This window comes from Culex quinquefasciatus, chromosome 3 (assembly GCF_015732765.1).
Source record: "Culex quinquefasciatus strain JHB chromosome 3, VPISU_Cqui_1.0_pri_paternal, whole genome shotgun sequence".
NCBI classification, from domain to species: domain Eukaryota; kingdom Metazoa; phylum Arthropoda; class Insecta; order Diptera; family Culicidae; genus Culex; species Culex quinquefasciatus.
This window is the reverse complement of record NC_051863.1, coordinates 85,559,191-85,587,087: the sequence shown is the minus strand read 5'-3', so window position 1 is coordinate 85,587,087 and position 27,897 is coordinate 85,559,191. Positions and strand designations below refer to the sequence as shown.

General features: G+C 40.2%; 2 protein-coding genes across 2 annotated transcripts; both read left to right on the top strand.

The window, feature by feature from the left end:
* Positions 1 to 160: 160 nt before the first annotated feature.
* On the top strand, positions 161 to 11,369 carry LOC6047954 (pyruvate dehydrogenase E1 component subunit alpha, mitochondrial). The gene is made up of 7 exons (XM_038262064.1): positions 161 to 317; positions 402 to 455; positions 9,925 to 10,489; positions 10,563 to 10,646; positions 10,704 to 10,797; positions 10,908 to 11,052; positions 11,115 to 11,369. The coding sequence occupies exons 1-7, from the start codon at positions 273 to 275 to the stop codon at positions 11,298 to 11,300; spliced, it is 1,173 nt and encodes a 390-aa protein (XP_038117992.1). The 5' UTR covers positions 161 to 272; the 3' UTR covers positions 11,301 to 11,369.
* Positions 11,370 to 18,869: 7,500 nt separating this feature from the next.
* LOC119770036 lies at positions 18,870 to 26,826 on the top strand. The gene is made up of 5 exons (XM_038264141.1): positions 18,870 to 19,477; positions 24,521 to 24,859; positions 25,058 to 25,280; positions 26,297 to 26,381; positions 26,767 to 26,826. Exons 2-5 carry the CDS (start codon positions 24,598 to 24,600, stop codon positions 26,779 to 26,781), a joined length of 585 nt encoding a protein of 194 aa, XP_038120069.1. The 5' UTR covers positions 18,870 to 19,477; positions 24,521 to 24,597; the 3' UTR covers positions 26,782 to 26,826.
* Positions 26,827 to 27,897: the final 1,071 nt, after the last annotated feature.

Here is a 27,897-nt window from a genome sequence, read left to right as displayed (position 1 = left end):
GCCAACATCATCATTGCACGAACTTATTCGAGGTGCGAACTTCTATTCCCTTCGATTTGCGCCCATACATTGCTACTTCATTTAGAAATATTGTATGTATGTATTAGACCGATTACTTACACTGCACTTATGCACTCAAAAACACTGCACTGTACATGTCAGCTCTGTCACTCAGATTGGTTAGTAGTGTTATTTTTAATTTCACAAGTGCATTGCTTTGCACTGATTCCGAAAGGGTTTCTCAATAAAATATTTAATTATTTTTTGTAATCATGTTTCGTTCATTAGTAGCTGAGGTGCCCTCATTGTTTAAAAAGGTATAGGCATAGCAATTTTCTAAACGCTTTGTTAAGTGGTCTTATATATGAATTCTACAATCGATCTTGTTTTCTGTCCTTCAGGGATCACTGAGGAGTGCAAAAAATTATGCAACGGAGGCAAAATTTGAAACGAAGGTAGGTAACACTCAACATCATGTTTAATTCTAATGGTTTGTAGGATGTATTGACAAGTGAAACTTATGAATCTGTTGGCTCTCAAAAAAACTCAATTGAATTTTTCAGTTTTTATTGTATTTGGTTTTTGATTTGCAATGTTTAATCTGATGGAGTTAGAGCGTTGCAAATATATTTTTTCAATTTCTTGTGAAACTACAATTTTTTCTGTCATTCTTAAACGACGAAACGGCCTACTTTTCATCGTCAAAAATAACAGTAGGTAGTACTTTTAATCCATTTAAGGTGAAGCCGTTGATCATTTTCGAAGAAAATTTCAAATTCAAATTCGGTTTTATTGGTGAATAATCAAGATACAATAAGTTCTTTTGAGGTACAAAACAGAGTTTTGGAGTTCCTTTCAGCTGTGTGTTACATCATAATCCATTTTGGAACAGTTATTGCTTGTAAATAAAGGTGTTACCAAGAGTAAGAAAAATTAAGAAAAAAAACTTACTAAACTTGCTAGGAAAAGAGGATAGAAATAGAGAAAGCTTAAAACTAGATCACAGTTTTTTATCCTTTATAAATGTGTTTAATCATTAATTCCCCGAGGGCTAGAAATTGCTCCGCCTTGTTACGGCAGCTCCGAAACCGCGTCATCATCTCCCTCGCGAGAGCAAAGAACTCCGGCAGGGTAAAGAGATCTTCTCCGGTGACTTCTTGCTGGGCCGCAATGCCGCTACCGGCCGCGACCACGCTGGCAAACGATCGCCCCCAGCCAGGAGGGAACGCTGGGTTGTCCGTTGGAACCGTACGCTGGCCAGCTGCAGGAACGGCTGCACTCGTACTTCGTTGAGGAGGGTGGGACGCTGCTCTTTCTTCATCCTCTTTTCCTGCTCCTCGAGGTAGGACATGCGCGCGACGCATCCGCGGTAATTACCGGTATGGTTACCGCCGCAGTTCATGCACTTTACGCGCGGCTTGGTTTGTTCTGCGTTTTCCCCCAAGTCCGCCTTTCGTGGCAGTGCGCACACCTCCGAGAGGTGTGACTCAAAGCACTTCACGCAGCGGGGCTGGAGGTTGCAGTTCCGCGAGCCGTGGCCGAATTTCTGGCAACGGTGACATTGCGCTGCGTCCGTCGGATTTTTGGAGTAAAACCGCCAGTTTACCCAAAAACCGTCCAACGCCTTAGTCCGCCGCAGGTCTTGAATCTTGACGGTGCCGCGGTCGAAGTACAACAGGTACAGTGTGTGTACCTGTGACGGTTGTCTTCCGCGAGAGGACTTTTATGTCTCGCGGCGTTATTCCGGCACCCGAGAGGTGCTCCTTGAGGACGGAGATCGGGCGGTCTTGGTACCCCTGCAAGACGATCTTAACAGCGGTCTTCTGCACGGGGTCGAATGTGTAGAATTTGAAGTTTTTACGCTTCAATTTCTCCACAACCAGGTCGAAGTTCTTTTGGTCAAATGTGAACATTTGCACTGACGCTTTACCTATTTTGAGGCAGTACACGAGGCCTTCCAGCTGCTCGTCAACATCGTCCGCCAACGTGTCCAAAACAAAAATTGGTGGTGGTCGTCGTTCCTTTGGAGTAATTACTTTTTTTGGCGTTGGCACTTTTTTCCGTGCACGACCATCGTCGTCGTCGTCGGTAGTGCTACCGTCGGTGTTGTTGTAGCTGCTTTCCTCGTCACTCAGCCTCGCGAACTTGTTACTGGTGGGAATGTTGGCGGATGTTGAAGCGCCATCGGTCGACGGATTGCCGGAAGTAGCTGAAAGGAGCCTAATAGGGCTGCGATCCTAGATGCGGTAATTTGCGTGTAATAACTTGGGGTCGAATCCTTTGGCGCACACACTCCCCGGCGCGATGGCGGTCGACGCGGCGTTGGTTTGTTTACCTATTTGCACACGGCCGGTAGACGAACTTCGCGGGTTTTTCGAGGCCGCACTCGAACTGCCACGGCCACGGCCGGCCTTTGGCATGCTGTTGGAGCAAACTCGCGGCTAATCACGGTAAATTACGGCGAAAAATTTCGAAAAACGATGGAGCACTGAGCACTTGACTGCTGCTTGCACTTGTGCGTACACGGAGATGATCACTATAAAATATTCTGTATTAAATTCAATTAAACGAATTTCAGCACCAAAAGGAATCAGCGTGTGCCGGTTGTTGCCCTCTTGAAGCCACTGAAAGAATTTTTGATCTAAATCAATTGTGCTTCAAAATTTATAAAATTTTGTGGCACAGTCATTGACGTCCTAGTTGGCAATCATTGATTAATGACGATTTCCATAACTTCACAAGGAATGGGATAATCATTACCAAAAGGAATGCTAATGAATATTGTCCGTTTCTCTCGAAGGTACACGCCTCGCGGCACTTCAGAATGTGCCGCAGACATTGTTGCCAGCGATTTTCTGTACTTCTAGTGCAATAAAAAACATACCCGGCAACAATGCCTTGCAATTCGAAGAAGAAGACCAACAGAAACAAAACGCGTAGTATGGGATTTGACAGCGCGCATTTGCCGAAAGTAAGGCGCGTCGTTTCGAGGCTGATTTGCCGCGTGTATTTTTCGGGAATACACGCAATATTATTGTGCGTCAGTATCGTGTGAGCTGGGAGCCGCAGGGAGCGTGTGAGTAGCAGTGCTGGGATGATGGAATTTTGTGGTGTTCTTTTTGTGCTGTATTCATGATCGTGTTCAGAGTGCATAATTGGCGAAGGGAGCGCGTGGTCGTTAAAAGGTGCAGGTGGTTATGATCTACATGACCAATATGACAAAGAACTTTGTACAAAACTTCTATTTTTTTTCATTTTTGTTATTTTTTTTTAAATCATTGCCTATTTATTTAATCCTAAATAACTTATTCAAATTAGATGTTTTCAATCTTTGGCAGCTCTGTGAAAATAAATTGCCAGAACACGAAAATATTGCCAAAACAAGTATGGTTCGATAAATGTCCCCCCGGGAGATCCTTCCCCAGGGCAATGGCCACTCCGGGTGTGGCAAATCCTGCCAAAATGACCATTTTCATTACCAGTTTCAAAAACCATGAATTTTGATACCCATATTGCCCCAAGTCGTATGGTTCGATAAATGTCCCCCGGGAGATCCTTCCCCAGGGCGATAGCCATTCCAGGCTGTGGCCAATATCCTACCAATTTGGTCCCAACCCAATTGCCACAAATCATTCTGGTTTTCAGGAGACCGTCATTAACAGTTTCTAAAACCATGAATTTTGATACTTAAATTGCCTCAAGGCGTATAGTTCGGTAAATGTCCCCCCGGGAGAACCTTCCCCAGGGCACTGGTCACTACGGGTGTGACCAATCCTGTCAAAATTGCCATCTTCATTACCAGTTTCAAAAACCATGAATTTTGATACCCATATCTTGTTTACCTATTGTATAGCAAAATGATCACAAACTGGATCTGATAGGGGGAAAATAGACCTCCGGGACAATTATGCGTAGAAACACAGAAATCGGTAAAAAAAAACCAGTCGCGTTTTTCTCAGTTGCAAAAAGTTCAAAAAAGCATGGTACAATTATGAACGACAGTATAGGTCGTCAATGTTGGTTTCGGAATGAGGACATCATAAGCTTTCGTTTGAGACCAACAGAACCGGAATTGGTCAACAACTGGATTTTAAAGATTTTTTAAAGTTTGGGGTGGAAAAGGACTTGCTAACTTTTCACTGTAAACAAATAAATTTTGTAAACAGATATGGCTTAAAAAAACATAAAAACTTAACAGACTTTTAAACTCATATATTTGAAAAAAATATCCAATAAAACTTGTCAAAACCCACTGTAAACATAAAAATGATAAAAGTAATGTTGATGCATATTTTCAATATTAATTACTTTCATAAATGACCAAAACAAAACAATGGATTTGTTTACAGTTGCTGATAAAACCACGCATGCTTATTTAAAAAAAAAGTTTTGTTATTAATTTATTATTGGGTAACTTTTAAGTTTTCATACGACTTTTTCAAATGTTTAGCTAGATTTTTGAAACTTCTTACTATTTTTCCCAAATAGCCAAACTAATCTTCTTTCTTTTGCGTCTATGACAGCTTATATCGGATTAAATGGCGCGGAGATATGATTTTGAAAAAAGTGGTTTTTGCGAAAATCGACGAAAGTTGCCATTTTTCGGACCACCCTAACACGGCTTAGGTCACCCTAATGGCCAAACAAAAAAATGAGCCCGATCGGAGAACTTTTTTTTTTTGAAAAAGTAGTGATTTTTGATTTTTTTTTCCAAAAATCACTATTTTTTCAAAAAATCATAACTCGGCGGAAGATTTTTTGACCATGTTTCTCTATGGCTCAAAAGTTGCGGATTTTTGTCCCCTAAAACATATCAACAAATCTCGAAAATCAAAATATACGTATTTTGGGAAATTGAGTTTTAGTGAAAAAAAGTTGATTAAAAAATCTGCAAATTTTTTTTCCCGTGTACCAATTTTTTCTCAAAAGTCCTCAACAATATCTACAACTTTGCCGAAGACACCAAATTGATCAGAAAATTCACTCAAAAGTTACAGCTGTTTGAATATTTACATACCGTCAGTGGGGGTGACTATGAGTCAAAAAACGATACACCTCTCGTATTTTCTTAATAACAAAAACAATTTAAATAACATTGAAAATCTGTCAACGTAGATTTGTTCATAGATAGTTTACTAACATTTTCCCAAAATATGGTCGATTTTGATGAACACTACCTTAAATGCCAATTGTTTGAAAATTGACCCAATCTCACCCCTTAGAGGGGGTGTCATTGGGTCAAATGAAACTTAAATGATGCTCAAATACAACGATATGGTAAAAACAAGTCATCCAACAGTGTTTCTTGTTCGAAGGAATCGTATTGACATGCTACAATGTTTGAAGTGGAGATTTTCAAACATTTGGGTAGTTTTCGAGCAATTCCAACAAAAATATTAGAAAAATGATTTTCGAGAGGTCATTTTGGCCAAAACGTACCCCAACTTTAGACATCTGCCAAAATAACAGGATTTGTTCTAGGAACGAGATTTTTTCAGCGAAGTCATCTTAAGATGTCCCCTACACAACCCTTTCAAAAGAATGCATTTTCATTGAGAAGAACCTGAGAAAAGGTAAAATCCATAAAAAATCACTTTGACCCAATCTTACCCCCCAGACCCAATGTCACCCCCACTGACGGTACCATTTTTGTATGGACAGCAGCCAAAATTGTATGGAGACTTGTATGGGTGAACCAATGGCACAAAATAGCTAATTCAAAAAATACAAATAAAATCCATTTCCGGTTTTGGTAGAGAATTCGACGGTTTTGTTCGAACGCGAATCAATTCAACACGGAACGTCGGATCGAGGTGCTCTTTGTTGCGTTTGGTTCGTATAAGTCCAAGGAAGGTTTTTACGCTAATTAGTTGACACTTTGGCCACTCTGGAACCGATTCCGGAAAATCTGCATATTGTATGGGATAAGCTGCGTAAAATCAAATTTTAATCACAGGAGGCTGAATAAGCAAAAAAACTAAAAACGTCAAGAAACCTAAAAAGGGCAGGACGAAGGCAGGAAATTTCTATCTCATCACCGAAAAACACGTCTTTTTTCGCATTGTCAGCGTTTCGCAGGCGCAACTTGGCAACTTAGCAAAATGCTAAGTTTCTCTTGGGCCCTGCTGAGGGCGCTAAATTGTTTAAGGAGGGCGACCTTTTTTTGTAAAGAACTTGTTAGTCGACGACTAACCTCGACTAACCTACAGCTCAGCCCTGCAATTGACTAAAGTTTTGATCAATTATAAATTCTTACAGTTTCAGGGTTGTTGTTGTTGTGGTAAGAGAGATGTGCGGTTGAAGGAATTTATCTTCGCATGTTTTCGCACGCACGTGCCTATAAGATGAGTTTCGAATTGTATTTCGATGAGTACCTAAATACATTCTTGGAATACACATTGATCATTGCGCCTTTTTAAGGATATATTTTGCAATTCTCATGAATATTCAAATAAGATGAATTAATTTTAATTTTAGTAATATTAAAATAAAAAAGTAGGAGTGTGTTGGGAAAGAACCGTCGGGGTGTTGAAGGAAGAATTGAGGAAGGCCGCCACCCGAGCAGAATCGGCGTTGTAGGGCGTCGAGCGGTGGGAGTGGTGATGCTGAGGAGATGGTGCGTGTGTTTGGTTGGCTGATCATGGTTTGGATGTTTTGGTGTGTCGCAGCCGTGTCGCAACCAACGCAGCACATCTTGCCGCCGAATTTTTCGTCACTCATCAACCAATGTTACGGGAGCGAGGGAAAATGCGGTGGAGCGTCAACATTGGACGGCCCGCTCTAGGAGTGAGAGAGGGTCAGAAATCAATTCTGAGTCATGATAACGGTCGATCAACGTTACCACAAAATTAAGGTAAGCTTACTGTGCATGCGATCGTGTATGCCGGCATTGCTCATCATATTTCAAGGTGAGTGTGTTTATTTTCTTATCCTTGTGTTAACATGGAATTAAATTAAAATTATATTTAAGTATTTATATTAAATACCCATTATTTAAATAAAAAAATGTAGCGATTTTGTACTTATCCTTGTTTTATCATCAACAGAGAGCGAGTTGTGGCGCTTTAACTACGGCAAATAGTGTCCAGAGCATTTGTGGAAATACAATGCCCCCATCCCAGAGGGTCCCGGAGCACCAAAACTTCTTAGCATGGTTGCTCCCAACGATAAATTGCTCTAAACACAGGAACGTGAGCGGGGGATCCCCACGTTTCTTCCTCCCCTGTAGATTCAGAACTGTATTGCTGTTTCAATATTCGGGTTTAAACTCAATCCAATTCAACGAATCATCTTTGCGGTAAACTTTACGCAGTTGGCCTGGCCGTTTTAACGTTTGTGATGTTTCAATGCATTCTAATGCAATGGGGCACTGCAAATGTTAATAATGACAAGAGGATGCTAGGCGTCAATCAACCTAAGGCATTTTCCAGGATGCCCTCGAAAGACTGGCTGCACTAGGGTTAGATTAGATTAGATTAGATTAGATTAGATTATAAATTCTTACAGTTTCAGCAACTTTGGTAGCATGATTGAAATATATGCATATATATATAATATATTGATTGATTACAACAAGTATTCATTGTATGTTTAAGAAAAACTTTTGCTTAAATACACAGTTTTACAATACAACAGTCCACTGTTGGAAAAGTTACGATTTTCGTTGTCCTATACTGCCGCTCGAATCTAGTCCGTCCCATATGTAAAAAGTGAGTGCTGCGATAACGCCATGAGAAGCTCGAAAAATGTTTCACCTTTTTTACATTTTTAATCAACAATTTTTAAATATTTTTTCAACAATTATTTCAATATTGGTTTAAATAATACCCCTACTCCAATTTTGATTTGAAAAGTTAAAATTTATAGGTTAATTGGGTAAATTTTCGTGCTGGGACTGACCTGACTTTATTTGTCCATCAATAAAGGCAAGTCTGTCAGGTTATCAAGATTCAAGGTACACTGAAAACCCAACCATGGTAGTTGCTACCGTATTGTAGGGTTAAAGAGAAGGGTGAGAACACGCACCGACGTTTTTTTGCTAAAAACATTCCGTGCTTGGATTGACTGATTAACGCAGTCAATTTTACTATGTCGAGAGCGGAATGGTAATTTTTAACCCTCCAATACGGAGAGAATGATAATGATTTTGTAATTGCTACCATGCAATTTTGTGGAAGTATGGTACATTTTACCATATTTGCGTTTACTTTTACGAAAAAGCCACAGTTAATTTAATAAGCAGCATTTTTAGCAAATGTGCTTAAAATTACCATGGTCGGGCTTTCAGTGTAGACTTAAACATTTACAACAAAAATTTTCCTGTCAACTGTTGGTTTGTTTTGGTAGTTTTTGAAGCATTTTTTATAAAATTTCTAAAAGTATGTTTGTTTCAGGCTAATCTTGTTTGACGAATAGTTTTAGTATTATTCCTGAGTATAAACCTTAAACCGGCGACGAGACAGTCAATTTCTTTTGCTGCAGAGAGAGGAGATATTTGAGTACACGTCTCAGCATATGGACCCTTGAAATTGACCGCAATCTGCGTTGGAAGTGGAACCTAATCCAGAACCAGGACAATGGGTTTTCATTCAATAAGGACAGAACTGTCTTTTTTTTAAATAATAGTTACAATGGTATGTAGTTTCTTTTTTTACCGTGATTGTCCCTTGCATGAGAAAAAAGGCAGAACACGTATCGAGTATAACGTTTCAAAATCTATAAATATTAATTAAATATCATCAACTTAAGGCTTTTATTAAGTTCAATAGGCTCTTTGAGACATAGTCTGTGAGTTATTTAAAAAAATACACATTTATTTGATCGATTTGTGAGCCATTTCTTACCAAGAACTGACTTGCCTTTATTTTGCACATGGGACAGCACACAAGTCATTTTTACTTTGGAAATTCTAGAACAAACATGACTTTTTTATTAAATAGGCTTGAAGTAGATGTTAAAACAAGACTTTTGTCGGGTTTATCTCAAAATCGACAAATATACATATGGGACGGACTTGCTTCGAGCGGCAGTATATTGGACCTTTAATTTTGCTCGAAATTGAGCAGTTCTTCGTTTTATTTTAGTAAAGTTCCTTAAACTTACATTATTCCGACATCAAAAAAAAAATCAAACCATCCACATTAACGACCCCCGGGTCTTTTGTGGTCTCTATTGCAAGTATCTGCTCGAACCTAGGAGTCCGAAGACTTGAATGAGGAGAGCATCCAAACCTCTTTCTACTCCAAGGAACCTTCCACCCCAGTGTTTGAACTGACGACCTTTGGATTGCGAGTACAACCGCCGCCAGCGATTCCACCGGAGTAGGCTTGGTTTGGTGTGTTGTTTGTACTTATGACATGGAGACGACTCCTACACATACTGACGACTCGACATGCTGAAGTTAAATAATCAGTGAAAAAATAATTGGATATTTAATTCAGTCATAAAATAAATATGCTAGAAGCCATTGCTGATTTTAGATCTTGAACTCAAAACACTTATTTGGCTGAAAGGACTCGTCAATGTCAGTCAACATTGTTTTAAAAGGTGCTGAACATGCCAAATAAAAGATTTGTAGACAAAAACACGCTTTTAATTGTGATTTTATTGAATTTTTCATCAAAAAACCTTCATAGGGTCCACTATAGGGCCTAGTAGTCTACCGAGAAATTAAAAGTGAGAGTGTGCGTGCAACATGGAGTTAAACTTTTCAAAGTGTCATGGTAACCTTCACAACAACTTCATAGAAAGTTTAACTCCATGTTGCACACACTCTCACTTTTAATTTCTCGATAGCAAAGGGGTCCACTGATGGATAACATATGTGTGATTTTTTTTAAATTATTTTTTTTTGAGTGGGTCAACGTAAAGTTACTTTGGCATCTGTGATTTTTTTTTAATAATTTTTCTTTTACTCCCGTTAAGCCTTACAAGCTCCATAACTTAGAAACCGGCCCACCTACATCTGCTACAGTTAGCAGAGATCAAGCAATCGAGTTGTACAAGCAGATGCAAATTATTCGTCGTCTCGAAACATCTGCTGGTAATTTGTACAAAGAGAAAATTGTTCGAGGGTTCTGTCACCTGTACTCCGGCCAAGAAGCATGTGCATGTGGAATGAAAAGTGCAATGCGTCCTCAGGACAACATAATTTCAGCATATCGTGTGCACGGTTGGACATACCTTATGGGAGTACCACCCAAAGGAGTGTTGTCGGAATTAACAGGAAAGCAGGGCGGATGCGCACGTGGCAAGGGAGGGTCCATGCACATGTACGCGCCCAATTTCTACGGCGGAAACGGCATCGTTGGGGCCCAGGTGCCGCTGGGTGCTGGGGTGGCATTGGCCTGCCAGTATAAAGGAAACAAAGGCGTTTGTTTGGCACTTTACGGCGATGGAGCCTCCAACCAGGGTCAAATTTTCGAAGCATATAATATTGCCCATCTTTGGAAGTTGCCCTGTATTTTCGTCTGTGAAAACAATGGATACGGTAATTGCACTAGTGCTACAATGAGTGTTTTTATTTGGTGTGATTTAATTCTTGGGATTTTGTTTTATATCAGGAATGGGAACCAGCGCCGCTCGGTCGTCTTGCAATACTAACTACTTCCAGCGAGGAGACGTTTTGCCAGGGATCTGGGTCGATGGTATGAACCTATCAAGCAAGTTATAAGTTGTAAAAACATAGCTTTTTTTTCTCTTAGGCATGGATGTCATTGCCGTAAAGTTGGCCACTGAATTTGCGATTGATTACGTCTTGAACAAAGGACCGCTCGTCATGGAAGTTTGTACATACAGGTACGACGTCTAGGAATTCAACAAAAATGGCTTTTGTGACGAAATCATTAATTCTTCATCGTGATCGTCAAATCATTAATTAAATAATAACAGAGCAATTTTTTATTCAGGTATTCAGGCCATTCGATGTCTGATCCAGGCACTAGCTACCGAACACGTGACGAAGTTCAGGAGGTTCGACAGACACGTGATCCGATTTCCTCGTTCAAAGATAAGATCATAGCCGCTGGTCTTGTAACAGCCGATGAGATTAAGGTATTTGTAAATAAATGATAGAAAGTTGTCGTAATTTCTTACCTTTCTATACACATTTTTAGAAAATGGACGGTGAAATAAAAAAGGAAGTAGACGAAGCAACAAAAAGTGCCAAGGCTGACACAGAAATTGGACTTCCGGAATTGACAACCGATGTTTATAGTAAGAATTTGGATGGCGATATAAGAGGCTCTAATCCTATTTCCTGGTTGAAGCATAGCTCGCTGAATAGAGCAGTCAATCTTTAACTTTTGTTTTCAAGAGTACAAATCGTCACCTTCAAGAAAATCAATAATTTTGCAATGATTTAACTGAAATTGTTCTTGCTTTTTTAATACTCATTACGCATATCACATTGTTTATTATCTTTTCTTTTTTTTTGTATTTTTTAATCCGACTGAAACTTTTTTGGGGCCTTCGGTATCCCATAGAAGCCATTTTGCATCATTAGTTTGACAGCTGTCAATACAAAAATGATATATGAACATTCTAAAATCTGTATCTTTTGATCGATTTGGTATCTTCGGCAAAGTTGTAGGTATGGATAAGGACTACAGTGAAAAAAATGGTACACGGCAAAAGAAATTTTGGTGATTTTTAATTTCCCTTTTTGTCACTAAAACTTGATTTGCAACTATTTATTTTTTTTATTTTCTGATATGTTTAGCCGAGTTATAAATTTTTGAATCAATAAGGCTTTCTAGTCAGAAATTTACTAACACATTCAAAGTATATTTACATGGCAGCTGGACGTTTGTTTGCATCAGATTTCCTATCTCTTTCTAGCAAAAGTTTTTTATCAGGCGACTTCTAGCTGTTTTTTTTGACTGACCGCCCGATATGTCAGCCAACATAGTTCGCTGGGCTGTGACAGCTCGAGCTCGGTCATTGTTTGCATCAGGACACAGTGACGAGAAGTTTGTCATTTTTGGGTTAAATTATATATTTTCACTGGGCCCAGAAAGCCTTATACTGATTTTTTTTAAATCAGAATATTGGTCGAACTTTAGTGAAATTTTGATAAAGTGCACCATTTTCAAGTTATAGCCATTTTAGGTAACTTTTTTGAAAATAGTCGCAGTTATTTTTTTTAAATAGTGCTCGTGTTTGCCCAGTATAGAGAAAATTCTCTATTTTTTGCTTTTTTGAACTTTGTTGATACGTCCCTTAGCTGCTGAGATATTGCCATGCAAAGGTTTAAAAACAGGAAAATTTATGTTTTCTAAGTCTCACTCAAACAACCCACCATTTTGTGATGTCTATATCTCGGCAACTAATGTTCCGATTTTCAATGTTAAAATATGAAACATTTGTGAAATTTCCGATTTTTTCGAAAACAATATTTTAATTTTTTTAATCAAGACTAACATTTCAACAGGGCGTAATATTGAATGTTTGGCCCCTTTGAAATGTTAGTCGTGATTTAAAAAATAAAAATATTGTTTTCGAAAAGATCGGAAAATTTCACGAATGTTTCATATTTTAACATAGAAAATTGGACCATCAGTTGCTATCGACATTAGAAAATGGTGGGTTGTTTGGGTGAGACTTATGGTACGTTCGTTTGAACAGCCGATGCGGCACTGAGTGCCGCACTCGTCGGTGCCAGTTCTGGTTCAATCGAACGTCATTTTTCAGTGTGCGTGGAACTCGCATGAAACTGAAAAAATATCGAGTGCGGCACTAGAGTTTCAGTTCCAAGATGGCGAAACTCGTGCGGAACTAGCGCGAGTTTCTTCAAACAAACACTTTGACAGCTCTGAGTGCGGCACTCAGTGTGGAACTAGCCATCAAACGAACGTACCATTAGAAAACATAAATTTTCCTGATTTTGGCAATAGCTCAGCAACTAAGGGTCGTATCAACAAAGTTCAAAAAAGCAAAATACAGAGAATTTTCACAGCTCTTCAAAAATATATTATTATTTTTTCAAAAGTGGGCAAACACGGGCACTATTTAAAATGAACTGCGACTATTTAAAAAAAAAAATTACTTTTGAGTTCGTGCGCAGGGCGAGGGAGGCACGAGTCCCAGCGTCTGGGATAGACGGAATAACGCGCACGCACAAAGAAAAGGATCATTTAAGATCTAACAAATTAAAATGTGTATTTAATTACTGACGACCATAAAGAGAATGAAACATAAACAATGACAGACAATACGTGACGTTGGACAGATGACGTTTCTCCATCTACGCGCTAACAGCATTACAAGCAGTGATGTCACGGTTCGCTCACTCGAATCGTGGTTCAAACGATACGTCATGACGCTCAAGTGTGGTTCGCTCATGATTGCGAACCAAGCACGAGCGAACCACGATCCGAACGCCTGCCGTGGTTCGCATGAACCCTTGCTCTCTCATCGCGAATGAGAGTGAGAGGGGCCATCAATGAGCGGTTCGCAAGAAGAGCTTAAAAATCAGCACTCAGAGAAAAAAAAATCATGTTTTTGACAACAGAAGGCTACGGCAGGCGGTGACTATGAAGGGCTACAGAGCATGGCTGCAATAACTCAGTGAGATGTTCTGGGTCTTCCAATGACTCCCTGGTTTTATTTTTGGTGGGTCCACCGCCGTAACAAGAGGTCTGCGGTTTATGACTGCAGGTCATACCCGCATAGCTCCATTGAGTATGGTATGCTTTTTTATATTATGCTGTTATGTCCTGGGTCAACAGAGGACTCCCTGGTTCCTTGGGGACCATCAATAAACGTGGACACTTTTTTGGAAATCTCAGCCACCCCGTGGACAATTTCCATTCAATTAAATCTTTTTTCTATGGAACGTGGTTAATCGCCATAGCCCCCTCACCCTAAGGTGTCCACGTAGTTTATGGATGGCCCTTGATAACTTTATCGTTAACAAATTTTTAACAATTTTGTGGGAGTGAAGAATAAAAACAAATAAGTTTTTCTATCAGTGCCTACATTCTCCGTTGGCGAACCGTTCGCTGAACGCTCTCTTTACTCCGTTCAGAGCGGAGCGGCAAGCGAGCAGAGAAATGATGATCGAAATTTTGGTTCGCGAACCGTTCAAACCCGTCGCTCTGAGCGTTCGATATGCGCTCACCCGATAGGTTCGTCGATTGAGTGGCTATGATACGCTCAAAAGCGAACCGTGACACCACTGAAATTACAAGTCAACAGCCTGGCAGTTGATTGTGAGGCCTGCGGCACGTGAAGCATAAAAGTGCATTAGGGTAGTTTCACGCATTATCGCTGTCTGCAACAGTTACCTATAAATGGCTATTTCTTGAAAACGGTGCATTTTATCAATATTTCACTAAAGTACTTTTTTAATGGAAATTCGATTTTTCATCAAAAAATCCAGAGTTTTTTTTTTAATTACTAATAAACTATTGTATGAAATGTTTATAGGACCTAATAAAAAAAACTCTAGAAATGAAGTTGAACTATTTTTGGGCCTAATATTTCGATTTTTTTGAATAAATCAGTATTGATTAAAAAATTCATAACTCGGCACATGATTTTTTGCCCATTCTGGAAATTTCTGAAAAGTTGGCATTTGATGTACCCTAAAACATCAATCAAAAAATCAAACCATCCACATTAACGACCCCCGGGTCTTTTGTGGTCTCTATTGCAAGTTTCTGCTCGAACCTAGGAGTCCGAAGGCTTGAATGGGGAGAGCACCCAAACCTCTTTCTACTCCAAGGAACCTTCCACCCCAGTGTTTGAACTGACGACCTTTGGATTGCGAGTCCAACCGCCGCCAGCGATTCCACCGGAGTAGGCCCTAAAACATATTAGAAAATAAAAAAAATAAAAATTGGGTTTTTTGCAAATCAAGTTTTAGTAACAAAAAGTGAAATAAAAAATCACAAAAAAAATTACCGTGTATCATTTTTTTCAGTGTAGTCCTTATCCATACCTACAACATTGCCGAAGACACCAAATCGATCGAATAATTACTTCAAAAGATACAGATTTTTGAATTTTCATACATCATTTTTGTATAGGCAGCTAGCTGTTAAATTTGTTAAATACTGAAGGCACCAAAAAAGTTTCAGCCGGATTAAAAAATACAAAAAAAAAATCGAATGACCGTAATCTCAGAGAATTGCTCAGGTAGGGGAGAGTGGGGAGACTTGATCCCCAAGGACACTTGATCTCAAGCCTGTATCTCGTCAGCAAAAAAGCAAAGCAATCCACTTGAACGACCCCCGGGTCTTTTGTGGTCTCTGTTGCAAGTTTCTGCTCATTTCTAGGCGTCTCCCTGTGTGGATCAATCGGACCGCGCACTGGACTCACAATCCAGAGGTCGCCGGTTCAAATCCCGAGGCGGACGCAACAAATTCTAAGTGTCAATATAGGTATTCGGTGCCCTCTCCCCGTGCCATATCACACTTAGGAAACCCGGGAGGCGGAGTCTTGTCGCAAAAAGAACGATACACGCCTGTGGATCCGTTGACGAAACCGCAAGGTTTAAGAGGGCCACATTATAAGGTGTTACGTCGATTCCGTTTTTTTTTCTAGGCGTCCGAAGTTATGTGTGGTGAGTCACTCAAAACCTCTTTTACGCAAATGGACCGACGATTTACTTCCCCATCCGATAGAAGGCATCTCGTCAGCATGTGGGTTAAAAAAATAGCTTTGTTCTAGGAAGTTGTGTAAAACTGACTAAAACTCAGTATAGAAAACAGAGAAAAAAATTAAAAAAAAATTAATTGAGTTACACACATTTTTCTAAAAAGTGCTGCAAAAAACCTCCAAGAGATCTTTTTTCTTTGTATAGAATACACTAAAAATTTATTCAAAAAATATTTTTAATATACAAATTGTTTCATAAACTAATCAACTCCATAACCCATATGCATATGTATAAGTCCTGTGTGGCATCTGATTACGTCTGATAATGTCCTCCCCCGCGCCATAACCGTGAAGGACGACAACCCTCAGTCTGCTGGCCTTCATGGCTAAGCAGGCCCCCCTTCTGGGCATGCTCAGTTTAGAAGAAGAGGTAACGCCAGTTGGCCGTCCCTTAAGAATATTCGGCACTAAAGAATGCATTCCACATGCGGAAGAAACGCTGTACCGGTGACGAAGATTGCAGGTGTAACTAAAAGCCACCAATCATCAATAGACCTCCCCCAGCTTTCCCCCTCTCAGTTAGAGGGAAACGGCAGAGTAGGGCTGGCCCCACGTACATCGCCGGAGCGCGAACGTCGATTGAGCTTTTAACCACCACGGAACCCATCAACTCCCACACTAAACAGCAACCTTAAGCAATTTGCTGGAGAAAATCCTTGATTCCGTCGGGTTTTACAGATCGAGTCCAAGTTATGCACATCGCTGGAAATTTTGAAATTAAATATGTCTTTATTGAACTCACTTATAATAATTACATTTCATTTACATTCTAAGTGGTATGGCTAAATGCTCTTCATCTTTGTTGTTTATTTCGTTTTATTATTTCTGTTCACATTCATTCATTTATTTCAAATTGTTTTACATTTTTGCATTTAATCGAATACATTCGGGTAAAAAAAAGAAAAAATCACTTTAATAACTAATCCTAACTTAACACTAAAATAAAAATTCTTTGAATTATTCAAAATTATTAGAACGAGTAAACTACGAACTGTATTTTAAGATGAATGCTCCAAGGGTTCTTACTTGTTCCTGGCGAGTTTTGCACCCACGCAGTGTTGTTGTCATCTCGATGAAAATGTTCAGAAGTTCTTGTGGTGAAAACAGGTCACTGCTGCCTTCACCCGTTGATGCTGGTTGGTTTTCCTCGGTTGCTGACTGAAGCCAGGAGGTGTTGTATTCTCTGCAACTTTTTGCCGCTGATTCAACGGCAATGGCTGCAGATTTGGAACCACTCGAACAGATCCCGCTCCTGGTGACGCCAAAGCAGGAAAATCCACGTCAGTGAATGCTGGTGGTGTTTTGCGACGATTTGGTTGGTGTCTCGTCGTCGCTTGCTGCCGAATTTTTACAAACTCAGCTCGTTTTGGGCAGCTTCTATTCTTGGTAGAATGGTCGCCGCCGCAATTGAAGCATTTGGCTTCGATGTTCTCGTTGATTGTTTCGCAATCTTGAGTTTTGTGCTCACCTCCGCAGGTTGCACAACGACTCTTGATGAAACAGTTCCTTACACCATGCCCAAACTGCAAGCAGTTCGAACATTGCGTCACGTCACGGTGCACTGGACGATAACGTTCCCAAGTCACGATGATGTTGAAAATTGCCCGAACTGCCTTCAGCTCAGACGGCGTTGTCGATCCTTTCTCGAGATGAACCAGGTACAATTGATCACGATACTTGATGTCCTTGTTGTGTCTCGTCATCTTGAAGACTTCGATCACGTTCAACTTAAGAGTTTTGAGCTCTTCTTTCAGCACACTCACATCCATGTCATACAGGCCTCGGAGGACCTGTTTCATGGGGCGTTTACCTGGATCGTCATGGCTGTAGTATTCAATCTTTGTGTTGTTCAGGAAATCCCGAACGTAGTTGTAATCCTTTCTGGTAGGTAGCAGAATTTTGAGTCCATCAGCACACAAGCGAATGGAAGCTCGTAAAGCACCAGATTTGATAAACCCGGTCAGCCACTTTCGCACCGAATCCGATGACGATGTTTTCACAAAATGGGTGGCAACTTTTCCCGTCGTTCAAATTCTTCCTTCTCGCTCACGTCCACAGGGAGGGTAGCAAACTGGTTTCCAGACGAATTTTGAGCGTCCTTGCTCAAACTGCCTGGCTTTGCAGGTAGCGCTTCGGCATTCTTTAGCTTCTTCAAATCTGCCGATCCTGCTGGTGAGGATCGCCTCTTTTTCTTGCCGTGAGGCATTTTTGCACTTTTTAGCACTTTTCAGGAGCTAATATCAAGGAGTACCTCACTGATTGGTGGTCCACAAGGGAATCCACATCGCTGGACAAAAGCTTATCTTCAAATTAAACCTGAAAAGACGTAAGAAAAGTTATTAAATTGTTCCACCGAAGTTGAAACCGCCATTCCAGTTTTTTCTTCTGACATCAACAACAAACAAGTTGTCAAACGATTTGCCTTCGATTAAAGTGAGCCTGCTGGTGAAAATTTGGCGAAAGAGGCCCATTGGAAAATACAACATCGACACCTTTTCTTAAACCACTGATAACTAAGTCAGTTCGGCTTGGATCAACCTGGGGTGTTCTAGAAAATTGTTCCCCATATTATTTTTGATATATATCTGAGGTTTCAGGATTTTTGGTTCGATAGAAGATTTTTGCTGTTAGAAAATGAAAAAATTGCAGATTCCCCATGCAATTCCCACACAAACTTAAATGCTAAAGAGCTTTGACCTGAACCAAATTTGCTGAAAATTTCAGGGGAGCTTTTGTGGACAACAAACAATGATTTTATCAACAATGCAGCGGGTTTGCTGACATTTTTGCATTTCCAAGGGACCCTTAACCACACTACTTAGCATGTAAAAGAAATGTAATTATTATAAGAAAGATCAATAAAGACGTATTTAATTTAAAAATTTCAAAAACCTTTTTTTTCTCTTCATGTTTTGACTTTTATGGCAAAATCACTGAAGTGGTTAAAGCAAAGTTTTTTCGAAGATTGAAAACATGAACTCAAAAAAGTGTTCAAAATATGATGTTTCATGTTTCGTATTTAATTTGTCTTAGACGATACTGGCACTATCGAGAAATTAAAAGTGAGAGTGTGTGCAACATGGAGTTAAACTTTCTGTGCAGTTGCTGTGAAGGTTCCCGTGGTACTTCGAAAAGTTTAACTCCATGTTGCATGCACACACTCGCAATTTAAATTTCTCGATTGCGTCTGCGCACGGATCGCTGTTTTGGTTAGTGTACAGGGTGTATCTGGTGAACAAATCACAATTCTTGTTCAAAATATTCACAATAAAAAATCACGACGAACCCCAGTTCAGGAAGAAAGATGCAAGAGTATCCGGTGTGCCTGTAGCATTTGTGTGGGGTGGTTTCCTTCAATAGTCAGTAGTTGAAGCCGCCTCGAAATGGGTCATTATTTTTGACCTCCTCTCGTTCTGTTAAAAAAAAATATGGGAGTGAAAATACAATCGTGTTGTTAATCAAGGTGGAATTGGTTAAATAGGATGAACATGAATTTATTTAACAATCTACGAATAAATAGAATCAAATGATCATTTATCCAGGATTCAGAAGTGCACAAGTGTGAAAATTCTTAAATGCATTCAGAGATTCACGAGAATGTACATAATAATAAATTGAACCAGAAACTTTGTTACTATAAGCATCTCAAAACATAGTGCAGGATAGAGATTTGTTTTTTGGACTTTTAAAGAGCTTATATCACTTCTCCCACCATACTTGTACAAGTTTTTAAATTAAGAAAATGGAAAAAGCAAAAACATACAAATATGCTATTACACCCAACTATAAGTAAAATTGAACAACTGAGTTGAAGGCAGTAAGAAAACTTTTATTCATGTCGTGTTGAAGCCATTAATTGTTCAAATCGCATATAACTAGGTATCAGTCCTTGAGAATTGGACTATCCGCTTCTCACGAGGGGGTCATTTTGGGTGTATCCAATTGATTAGTGAGAAAAAGTGCATTTTTTATTACCAGCAAAATATTTGTGTTTCCTTTACCTGTACGAATACTTTTTCGTGGTGCATTTAAAATGCAATTAGAAAGTCTGATTGTAAGAACGAAGCGAATAGGGGAAATATACTCTTTCTCGGCCCATTTATTTATTTATCTCGCCAGGGTGACGATGCGCCTTCGCCACTCGTTCTGAGCTGTACGTAATCCACCGTAGATCGTTCGCAGCACCTTCCGTTCGAAAATCCAAGGGCTCGTTCGTCCTCTTGCCGCAGCGTCCAGGTCTCATGGCCATAGAGGGCAACCGGTCTAATCAGTGTATTGTACAGGGTCAGCTTCGTGGCGCGTTTTTACTCGATCAGATGTCAAGGTTTTCCGTAATCCAAAGTAGGCACGATTCGCAGAGTGGATACGAGTCCGGATCTCTAAGCTGGTGTCGTTATCGGCCGTTACCAGCGATCCCAAGTACACTCGCTCACCTCCTTCAGCACATCGCCATCCATAGCTAAAGGGGTAAGTCTTGGGGGGTCAACGTCTTTTGAGCCCCTCCCTCTCCTGTACTTTGTTTTCGTCGTATTCATGGCCAATCCAATTCGTCTTGCTTGCGTCTTTACGGCGGTGTAAACCCTTTTCACCGTCTCTAGGTCTCTCGCTATAATATCAATGTCGTCCGCATAAGCAAGAAGTTGGACTGTCCTGTTGCATATCGTGTCTCTCGTGTCTATACCCGCTCTTGGCACAACTCCCTCAAGTTCGATGTTAAACAGCGTATTGGATAAGCCGTTACCCTTGGTAACCCTTGGTGCGATTAGAAGAGGTCCGCTAGCTCCCCTGCCACTCGCGACGTGGACAGCTCCCCTGCCGATCACACGATCCAAGGTCAGTTTGTCCGGAAATCCGTTCTCGTGCATAATCTGCCATAGCTGTTTGCGGTCGACTGTATCGTACGCTGCCTTGAAATAGATGAAGATGTGATGTGTGGGCACGATGTACTCACGGCATTTCTCGAGGATCTGCCGGAGCGAGAAAATTTGGTCCGTGGTCCCGAGCACTAGTAAACCCCGCTTGATAGGGGCCCACGAACCTCCGTGCGTACGGTGTCAGCAGACGGCAGAGGATCTGGAAGAGGATTTTGTAGGCCGCGTTGATAAGCGTAATGCCGCGGTAGTTGCTGCAGTCCGGCTTATCGCCCTTTTTGTAGATGGGACACACGACTCCATCCATCCATTCTTCTGGTAGTTTCTCCTCCTCCAGATCTTAGAAATCACCAAGTGAATCGCCCTCGCCAACTGCTCTCCTCCATATTTGAAGAGCTCACCGGGTAACCGATATTAACTGGCGGCCCTGTTGTTCTTCAGCTGCCTGATCCTTCTTCACCGTCTCCAGATCAGGTGCTGGGAACTGTTGGTCAGCAGCGGGCGGTCCAAGTTTGGCTTCAAAGTCGTCTCCATGCGCTACATCCCCGTTGAGGTGCTCGTTAAAGAACTGCTGCCACCTGTTCAACACCTCGCCTTTGTCCATAAGAGGGTTTCCCTCGGCGTCCCGACAAGTGTTTGCTTGCGGCGCATAGCCTTTGCGGGACCGGTTAATCTTCTCGTAGAACTTTCGCGTTTCGTTCTGTCGGAAAAGCTGCTCCATTTCGACGCAATCGCGATCTTCCTGCTGGCGCTTCTTGAACTTGAAGACCGTGCTGTTTCAGCGCTTGTTTGTATCTGGCCACGTTCTCATCAGTTGTGGCTCTCAGCTTCACCACATAAGCTGCTGCTTTCTTGTCAAGTAGCCGCTGGCACTCCTCGTCGAACCAGCGCTGCTTTCCAACTCGGACCGTACTACCTAGAGTGGCTTCAGCGGCACTGAAATGTTCCAAGTGATATTCTTTGCTACACCGAATACATCAATCATTCATAAACGGCACAAAGTGGGTTTAACTAGAGACCCTGGATCTTATTAGAGAACGGACATCTCAAACCAAAAGTACCAATCGAAGCACGAGAACTGCCAAACGGAGGTACCAATCGAGAAAAATCCTTTGTCTTATGCTCGTTTGGTACCTCCGTTTGACAGTTCTCGTGCTTCGATTGGTACTTTTGGTTTGAGATGTCCGTTCTCTAATAAGATCCAGACTCTAGGTTTAACCATAGAGATAGATAGAATTGCCATTCATTTACCGACCTGGGAACAAAACTGTGCTGCCTATCTGATGCTTGCGGTGAAACGGGGAACTACAACACCCTGCGCATAATACTGTCAAGAATGTGGAGAGCTGGTTGGCATATGTATTAGGATGTAACAAAAATGACTCTTTTGCGGGCATTCAAGGGTTTGTTCCGGTGGGCATACTAAGCCCAAATCTAAAATATGAGCTTGATTGGACGTAACAGAGCTGGCGCTCCGCCCTTCAATTTTAAATGGGATTTAACCCGTAAAAAAAATATATTTTCATGATTCATGATTCATTTTGGGAAGGCCATCTTTTGGTATATATATGGGTCATTCCAGCTGAAGCGGAACAGCATTTGAAAATTACCCTCTCCGATCCTGCTCAAATTTGGCAGGGCTGTTGATACTATTGAAACATGCAAGAATCCCGAATTTCATCCAAATCGGACCACCGCCTCCATTTTTGTACCTCCCAAAAATCGACTTTTGGCGATTTTTGTGCGAAACCCTATTTTCAAACGGCGATAGCTCAGGAACCACAAATCTTAGAAGGTCGGTCTTAGACTCAATTTTGAAGGAAATTGGACGTAAAATCCATTTCTGAGATCAAAATTTTAATTAATTTATTTTTACTACCTGTATTGCGCAATTGAAAACTTTAAACGGCCGTATCTCAAAACACCCCATCTTATTTTTTTATTTGACCTCACCATCGTGTTCCCCGGCAAATTTTACATAAGTATCACATATCGACAGAAAGGAATATGTTTCGTTCCAGAGATATCGAATTTTAAAGTTTTTAGTATTTGAGATTACCTACATTAGCTTCATTCGCCGCATCTGCTAGAAGCACTCATGAGCGCTGTTCAATAACTGCTACCTGGTCATTTATTGGAATAAGATATCATATTAAATAATCTTTAGCAAATTGGGCAAAATAAACTGTATAACACTGTAGGCGTTAACGTGAAGACTTCCATCATTGCCATGATTTTTCGTTCAGGATATATTGCGTCGCTATTAATATTTTGACAACATTTCTTTTACAAGTTGTTTAGAATAGTGCCCTACACAAGCTGATTCCTTTTGGTAACGATTATCCCAATAATTGCAAAGTTATGGAAATCGTCATTGATCAATGATTGCCAACTAGGATGTCAATGATTGTACCACAAAATTATAAAAAATTTGAAACACATTTGATTTAGACCAACAATTCTTTCAGTGGCTTTGAGAAGGCAACAACCGGCACATGTTGATTACATTTGGTGCAGAAATTCGTTAAATTGGATTTAGTACAGAACATTTTAGAGTGATGATCAATTTTCTTCGAAAATGATCAAAGGCTTCACCTTAAATCGCAAATGTTTATCCGCTTAAAAAAAAATGAGATGAATTTCTACGCTAACCCACAGGATAGAGCAATAACGACACACAGTACAGGGCAGAATTGGATTCCGATGCAGCGAGCAGAAAAATGCAATTGATCTTGTATGTAACTCTGAACAATAAGTGCACGATACATTATTGAGTAAAAAATATGAATTAAAATGAATAAAATTTGTTGATACGTTGTATTCTCATGAAGAACGATCACAAGGAAAAGGATTTCTGGAAGGTATAAAACTGAAAAATGTAAGAAAATCACAAAGTTCAGCTAGTACCCAAAATTTAGTAGCGATGATTTAGACACCGTCCAAACAATAATGTTTTTTTTTATTCTATCTTTCGGATTCTTGGAACAAAATACGGCTACTAAATGTACCTTGACCAAAATCATCCATTGAGTAAATGGAGCTGGCTCACAATGTAAAAATCGATTTAATATGATCCATCTTTTGAACCATAAAGCAGATTTTGGGGTTTTTAAAAAAACGATACATTCAAAATAACCCAATAAATATTCCTTGAACAAAAAAAATGATTAAGGTATTAGCTATTTGAAAATTGCGTGAAATTATAAAAATAAAAAAATAATTAATCATTTTCCACAACATCAGGTAGTAATTATTGAATAGCGCTCTTGAGTGCTTCTAGTATATGCGGCGAATGAAGCTAATGTAGGTAATCTCAAATACTAAAAACTTTAAAATTCGACATCTCTGGAACGAAACATATTCCTTTCTGTCGATAAGTGATTCTTATGTAAAATTGGCCGGGGAACACGATGGTGAGGTCAAATTAAAAAAAAAAATAAGATGGGGTGCTTTGAGATACGGCCGTTTAAAGTTTTCAATTGCGCAATACAGGTAGAAAAAATAAATTAATCAAAACTTTGATCTCAGAAATGGATTCTACGTCAAATTTCCTTCAAAATTGAGTCCAAGACCGACCTTCTAAGATTTGTGGTTCCTGAGCTATCGCCGTTTGAAAATAGGGGTTTCACACAAAAATCGCCAAAAAGTCGATTTTTTGGGGAGGTACAAAAATGGAGGGGGTGGTCCGATTTGGATGAAATTCGAGATTCTTGCATGTTTCGATAATTTCAACAGCCCTGCCAAATTTGAGCAGGATCGGAGAGGGTAATTTTCAAATTTGCACTTTTTCGTGCACAGTTGAGATGGAATGACCCATATATAACATTGAAATTTAGAGCACCCTGGAGCTCGGTACAGACCTTCAAAGTTTGGCATTTTTTTCCAAAATTTTCATTTTTTCTTGTCACCCTAATCCACACGTGTATTGAGAGCAAGTGAGCCTTTCGCATTGCATTTTCCCAGAAATAAAACTGAAATTTTTCTTACAGACATAATAAAACATATTTCCTACTAATATAATTTAATAACGGTCCAAAAAAGACATGTAAATTTCACTTGATAAAAAATGAATGAGAAAGCAACGATTCGCTATCAGTACGACTCATACACTCCTTTTACGGCTAATGGAGTAAACCCACTGCAGAGAAGTGAGATGAGTACGGTTTTGAAAAATGTAACCCAAACATCTACAACGATAGCCATCAGCAGCAACAAAACTACCAAGTATGGATGTTGCTCTTGCCAGAGCAAAAATTCTTCAAATTTTTGGGCCGCAATCCTTACCAATCTCGGCATTTGCACTCTGTTGTTCGGGTACACATTGCTAGGTAAGCTATTATTTTAAAAATATAATTATTATTTTAAATTGTCATAAGATTTTTTCAATTATGCATTATTAGTTCATATTTGTTTTCAATAAGCATCATATTATTCACATTAGGTTACCAGCAGTCCTTTAGCTGATATAGAAATGTATTTAAAATTGAAAAAACTGTATTCTAAATACCATAAATCTTTTTTCAAAGGATCGTTCATCTTCCTTGCCATAGAGGGAGGTGCAAATCAGATGCAACAGCGTATGCTAGCATCCACTAATCGCCACCTGAAGCCCGTTTCAACACGCAGCGATAATCACACACTTTCACAGCAGGTACTGCTCGATGCATTGGAAGCAAGACAAAGAACGGTCGAAAATATATGGGATATTACGGTATCTCTTAACATACTTTACAAGGAAAACTGGACTAGGTAAGCAAACAGCATATGCAGTATGGTGGTCCAAATCCGGGCTTTCTCAGGCTACCCTCTGGAATCAGAGATTGACCCATCACTAGGCTAAATTCCAAATTTGTGCTCATTCTGACCACGGGAACCCTTCCCTCTAATCACTTGACTAATAATAATTTGTCAGCATAAACTCTTAAAAATATGGTGTCTTCGGGAAAGTTGTTCTAAATTTAATGAAGGTGTTAACGCCCAATTAACCAAAATTGACGATCTAGTAGAAACACTTTCAGACAACACTGTAGATTATGTATGTTACACCACACACACAATCTCAGTAGCCCTTCGTGTACCTTTATGTTCAATGTTTGTAGTCGTTTCAGGACACGAATAGGTTTGTCTTTGTAAAGTTTGTAGACTTCCCGGTCGCAAAGAACTTGACTAGCTTAGGAACAGACCAGACCTCAACCACAAGACACTTCTGACCAGATGGTCGACCGGGACAGTCACCCCTCCTCAGGGGCAAGATAAGTAGTCTAAATAAACCGATCTTGTAACCCGTCAATTTCAATTGTTCCCCGCAATAAAGTTGTCCCTAAGTAAATCGCGTTTGCTTACCGGATCACAAAGTTTCACCCCCCGACACACAGGACCACATCCGCTACGATGTGCGTTAACAGAAGGTCCTACATCTGAAAATTGATAAAGATTGGATGACTATTGCGCCCTCCAAAGGTAAAACACTGAAACAATTGCTTTTCTCCATACATTTTGCCGATTTTTCCCATACAAACTTCAAACGATTAGAGGGAGGGGTTCCTGTGGTCAGATTTAGATCAAATTTAGAATTTAGCCTAGTGATGGGGTAGCCCCGAGAAAGCCCGGATTTGGACCACCCTTATATGCAGCATAGGTTTTGTTGTTTTGCCACTACTGTCCTTTTGTACCATTTATAAGTAAGGTCAAAATATCCATTAGTTTTTCTACAGTTAGTTTTCTTCAGTTATTTTTTCATTACTATAAATCGCCTTTACACAAAGCCGTAGTTCCTGGTTTGCACCGGAAACAGAGCAAGATCGCCCCCCAGCAGCTGGATACCTAGTTGCGGCTGAGGACAAAACAAAGGTCAGAAGAGCCAACCAAGACCCCTACACAATCTCCCTTCCCTTCCCACGCCTCGTCTTTTAACATCAATCCCTTCCCTACTAACCCCGAGCATGCCGCGGGTAATTGGCTCCCCTCTCACTAACATTTACACACAAGATCCACTGTAATTACTCTTAGCTTTAAGAAAAATGTAATTACAAAAGCCGATTCGGTCCTAACCAGGTCCCAATACCAAAAAGGACCTAATAAAAAAGATTTTATGAAAAAAAATATAAATTATAAATTTTAAGCTTGAGAATTAGTTTATTTTTAAACAAAATTGGCAAAATCTATTCTCATATGAATAAATCAGCATAAAGATCGCTTCAAAACGATGTTTAACATTTTTTGTATCGATTTAAAGGTTGGCATCGCTTGAAATCGCCCGTTTTCAGGACCAAATAATCAAAAGACTATCAGAAGAAATGGTGTCTCTGGATATTACATCATCCCCAACCAGTGCAATACTCGTTCAGCAACAGACCCAACTGGAGCATGAATGGACATTTTCTAGGAGTTTCTTTTACTCTCTAACTGTTCTGAGCACTATAGGTAAGTTTATATGGAAATTGGAACACTTATAAACTGCCGCTCAATCGAGTCCGTCCCATATGAGCAATTCTCTGAGATTTCGGTCGTTCGATTTTTTCTGTATTTTTTAATCCGGCTGAAACTTTTTTAGTGCCTTTGGTAAGCCCAAAGAAGCCATTTTGCATCATTAGATTGTCCATATAATTTTCCATGCAAATTTGGCAGCTGTCCATACAAAAATGATGTGTAAAAATTCAAAAATCTGTATCTTTTGAAGGAATTTTTTGATCGATTTTTTTTTAATTTTTTTTAATTTTTTTAATACCGAATATTTCACCTACCTTTTATTTTATTTTTTAAAGGTTAGGCTCGGACTGCTATGCACGTATGCCAGTGAGAACAGTTTCTCTTTAAAGGCTGTGCAAACTATTACATAAATTAAAAAAAGCTAAAATCTAAATCATATAAGCACTGGGTGCGGGTTGTAAGCCGCAGTTGCTGGTAGTGGGCGGTTGGTGGCGGGTAGCAGTTGGCGGCGGGCGGCGGGCGGTGGGCGGTGGACGGCGGGTGGTGGGCGGCGGGCGGCGGGTGGTGGGCGGTGGACGACGGTGGTGGGCGGCGGGCGGTGGCGACCGGAAAGCAGAGAAGAAAACTCTTTAGTGGCGGGTGTTTAGACAAGGTAGTCTATTATTTTTGACTTGATGTGGTTCCGTAACGACAGCTCGAAAGCACCCTGACTCGCATTTTTACAAACCGTCGGCAACTCGTTATGCAGCTTGCACCCAACATAAGCGACCTTTTCATACCGAACTCGGTTCTCGGTAGGGGCAAGATGAAATCACCTAGTTGTCTTGTAGCTCGATCATTTTCTGAGATTTGGTGTCTTCGGCAAAGTTGTAGGTATGGATATGGACTACACTGAAAAAAAAAATGATACACGGTTAAAATTCCTTGGCGATTTTTA

What these genes read in the sequence shown, in the direction of transcription:
- LOC6047954 (XM_038262064.1), top strand. Translation starts at nt 273, where the DNA reads ATGTTTCGTTCATTAGTAGCTGAGGTGCCCTCATTGTTTAAAAAG. An exon ending in TGCCCTCATTGTTTAAAAAG is followed by an intron (nt 318 to 401) that starts GTATAGGCATAG and finishes TCTGTCCTTCAG; the next exon opens with GGATCACTGAGGAGTGCAAA. An exon ending in CTGTGAAAACAATGGATACG is followed by an intron (nt 10,490 to 10,562) that starts GTAATTGCACTA and finishes GTTTTATATCAG; the next exon opens with GAATGGGAACCAGCGCCGCT.
- LOC119770036 (XM_038264141.1), top strand. Translation starts at nt 24,598, where the DNA reads ATGAATGAGAAAGCAACGATTCGCTATCAGTACGACTCATACACTCCT. An exon ending in GTTCGGGTACACATTGCTAG is followed by an intron (nt 24,860 to 25,057) that starts GTAAGCTATTAT and finishes CTTTTTTCAAAG; the next exon opens with GATCGTTCATCTTCCTTGCC. An exon ending in TACAAGGAAAACTGGACTAG is followed by an intron (nt 25,281 to 26,296) that starts GTAAGCAAACAG and finishes CTTTACACAAAG; the next exon opens with CCGTAGTTCCTGGTTTGCAC.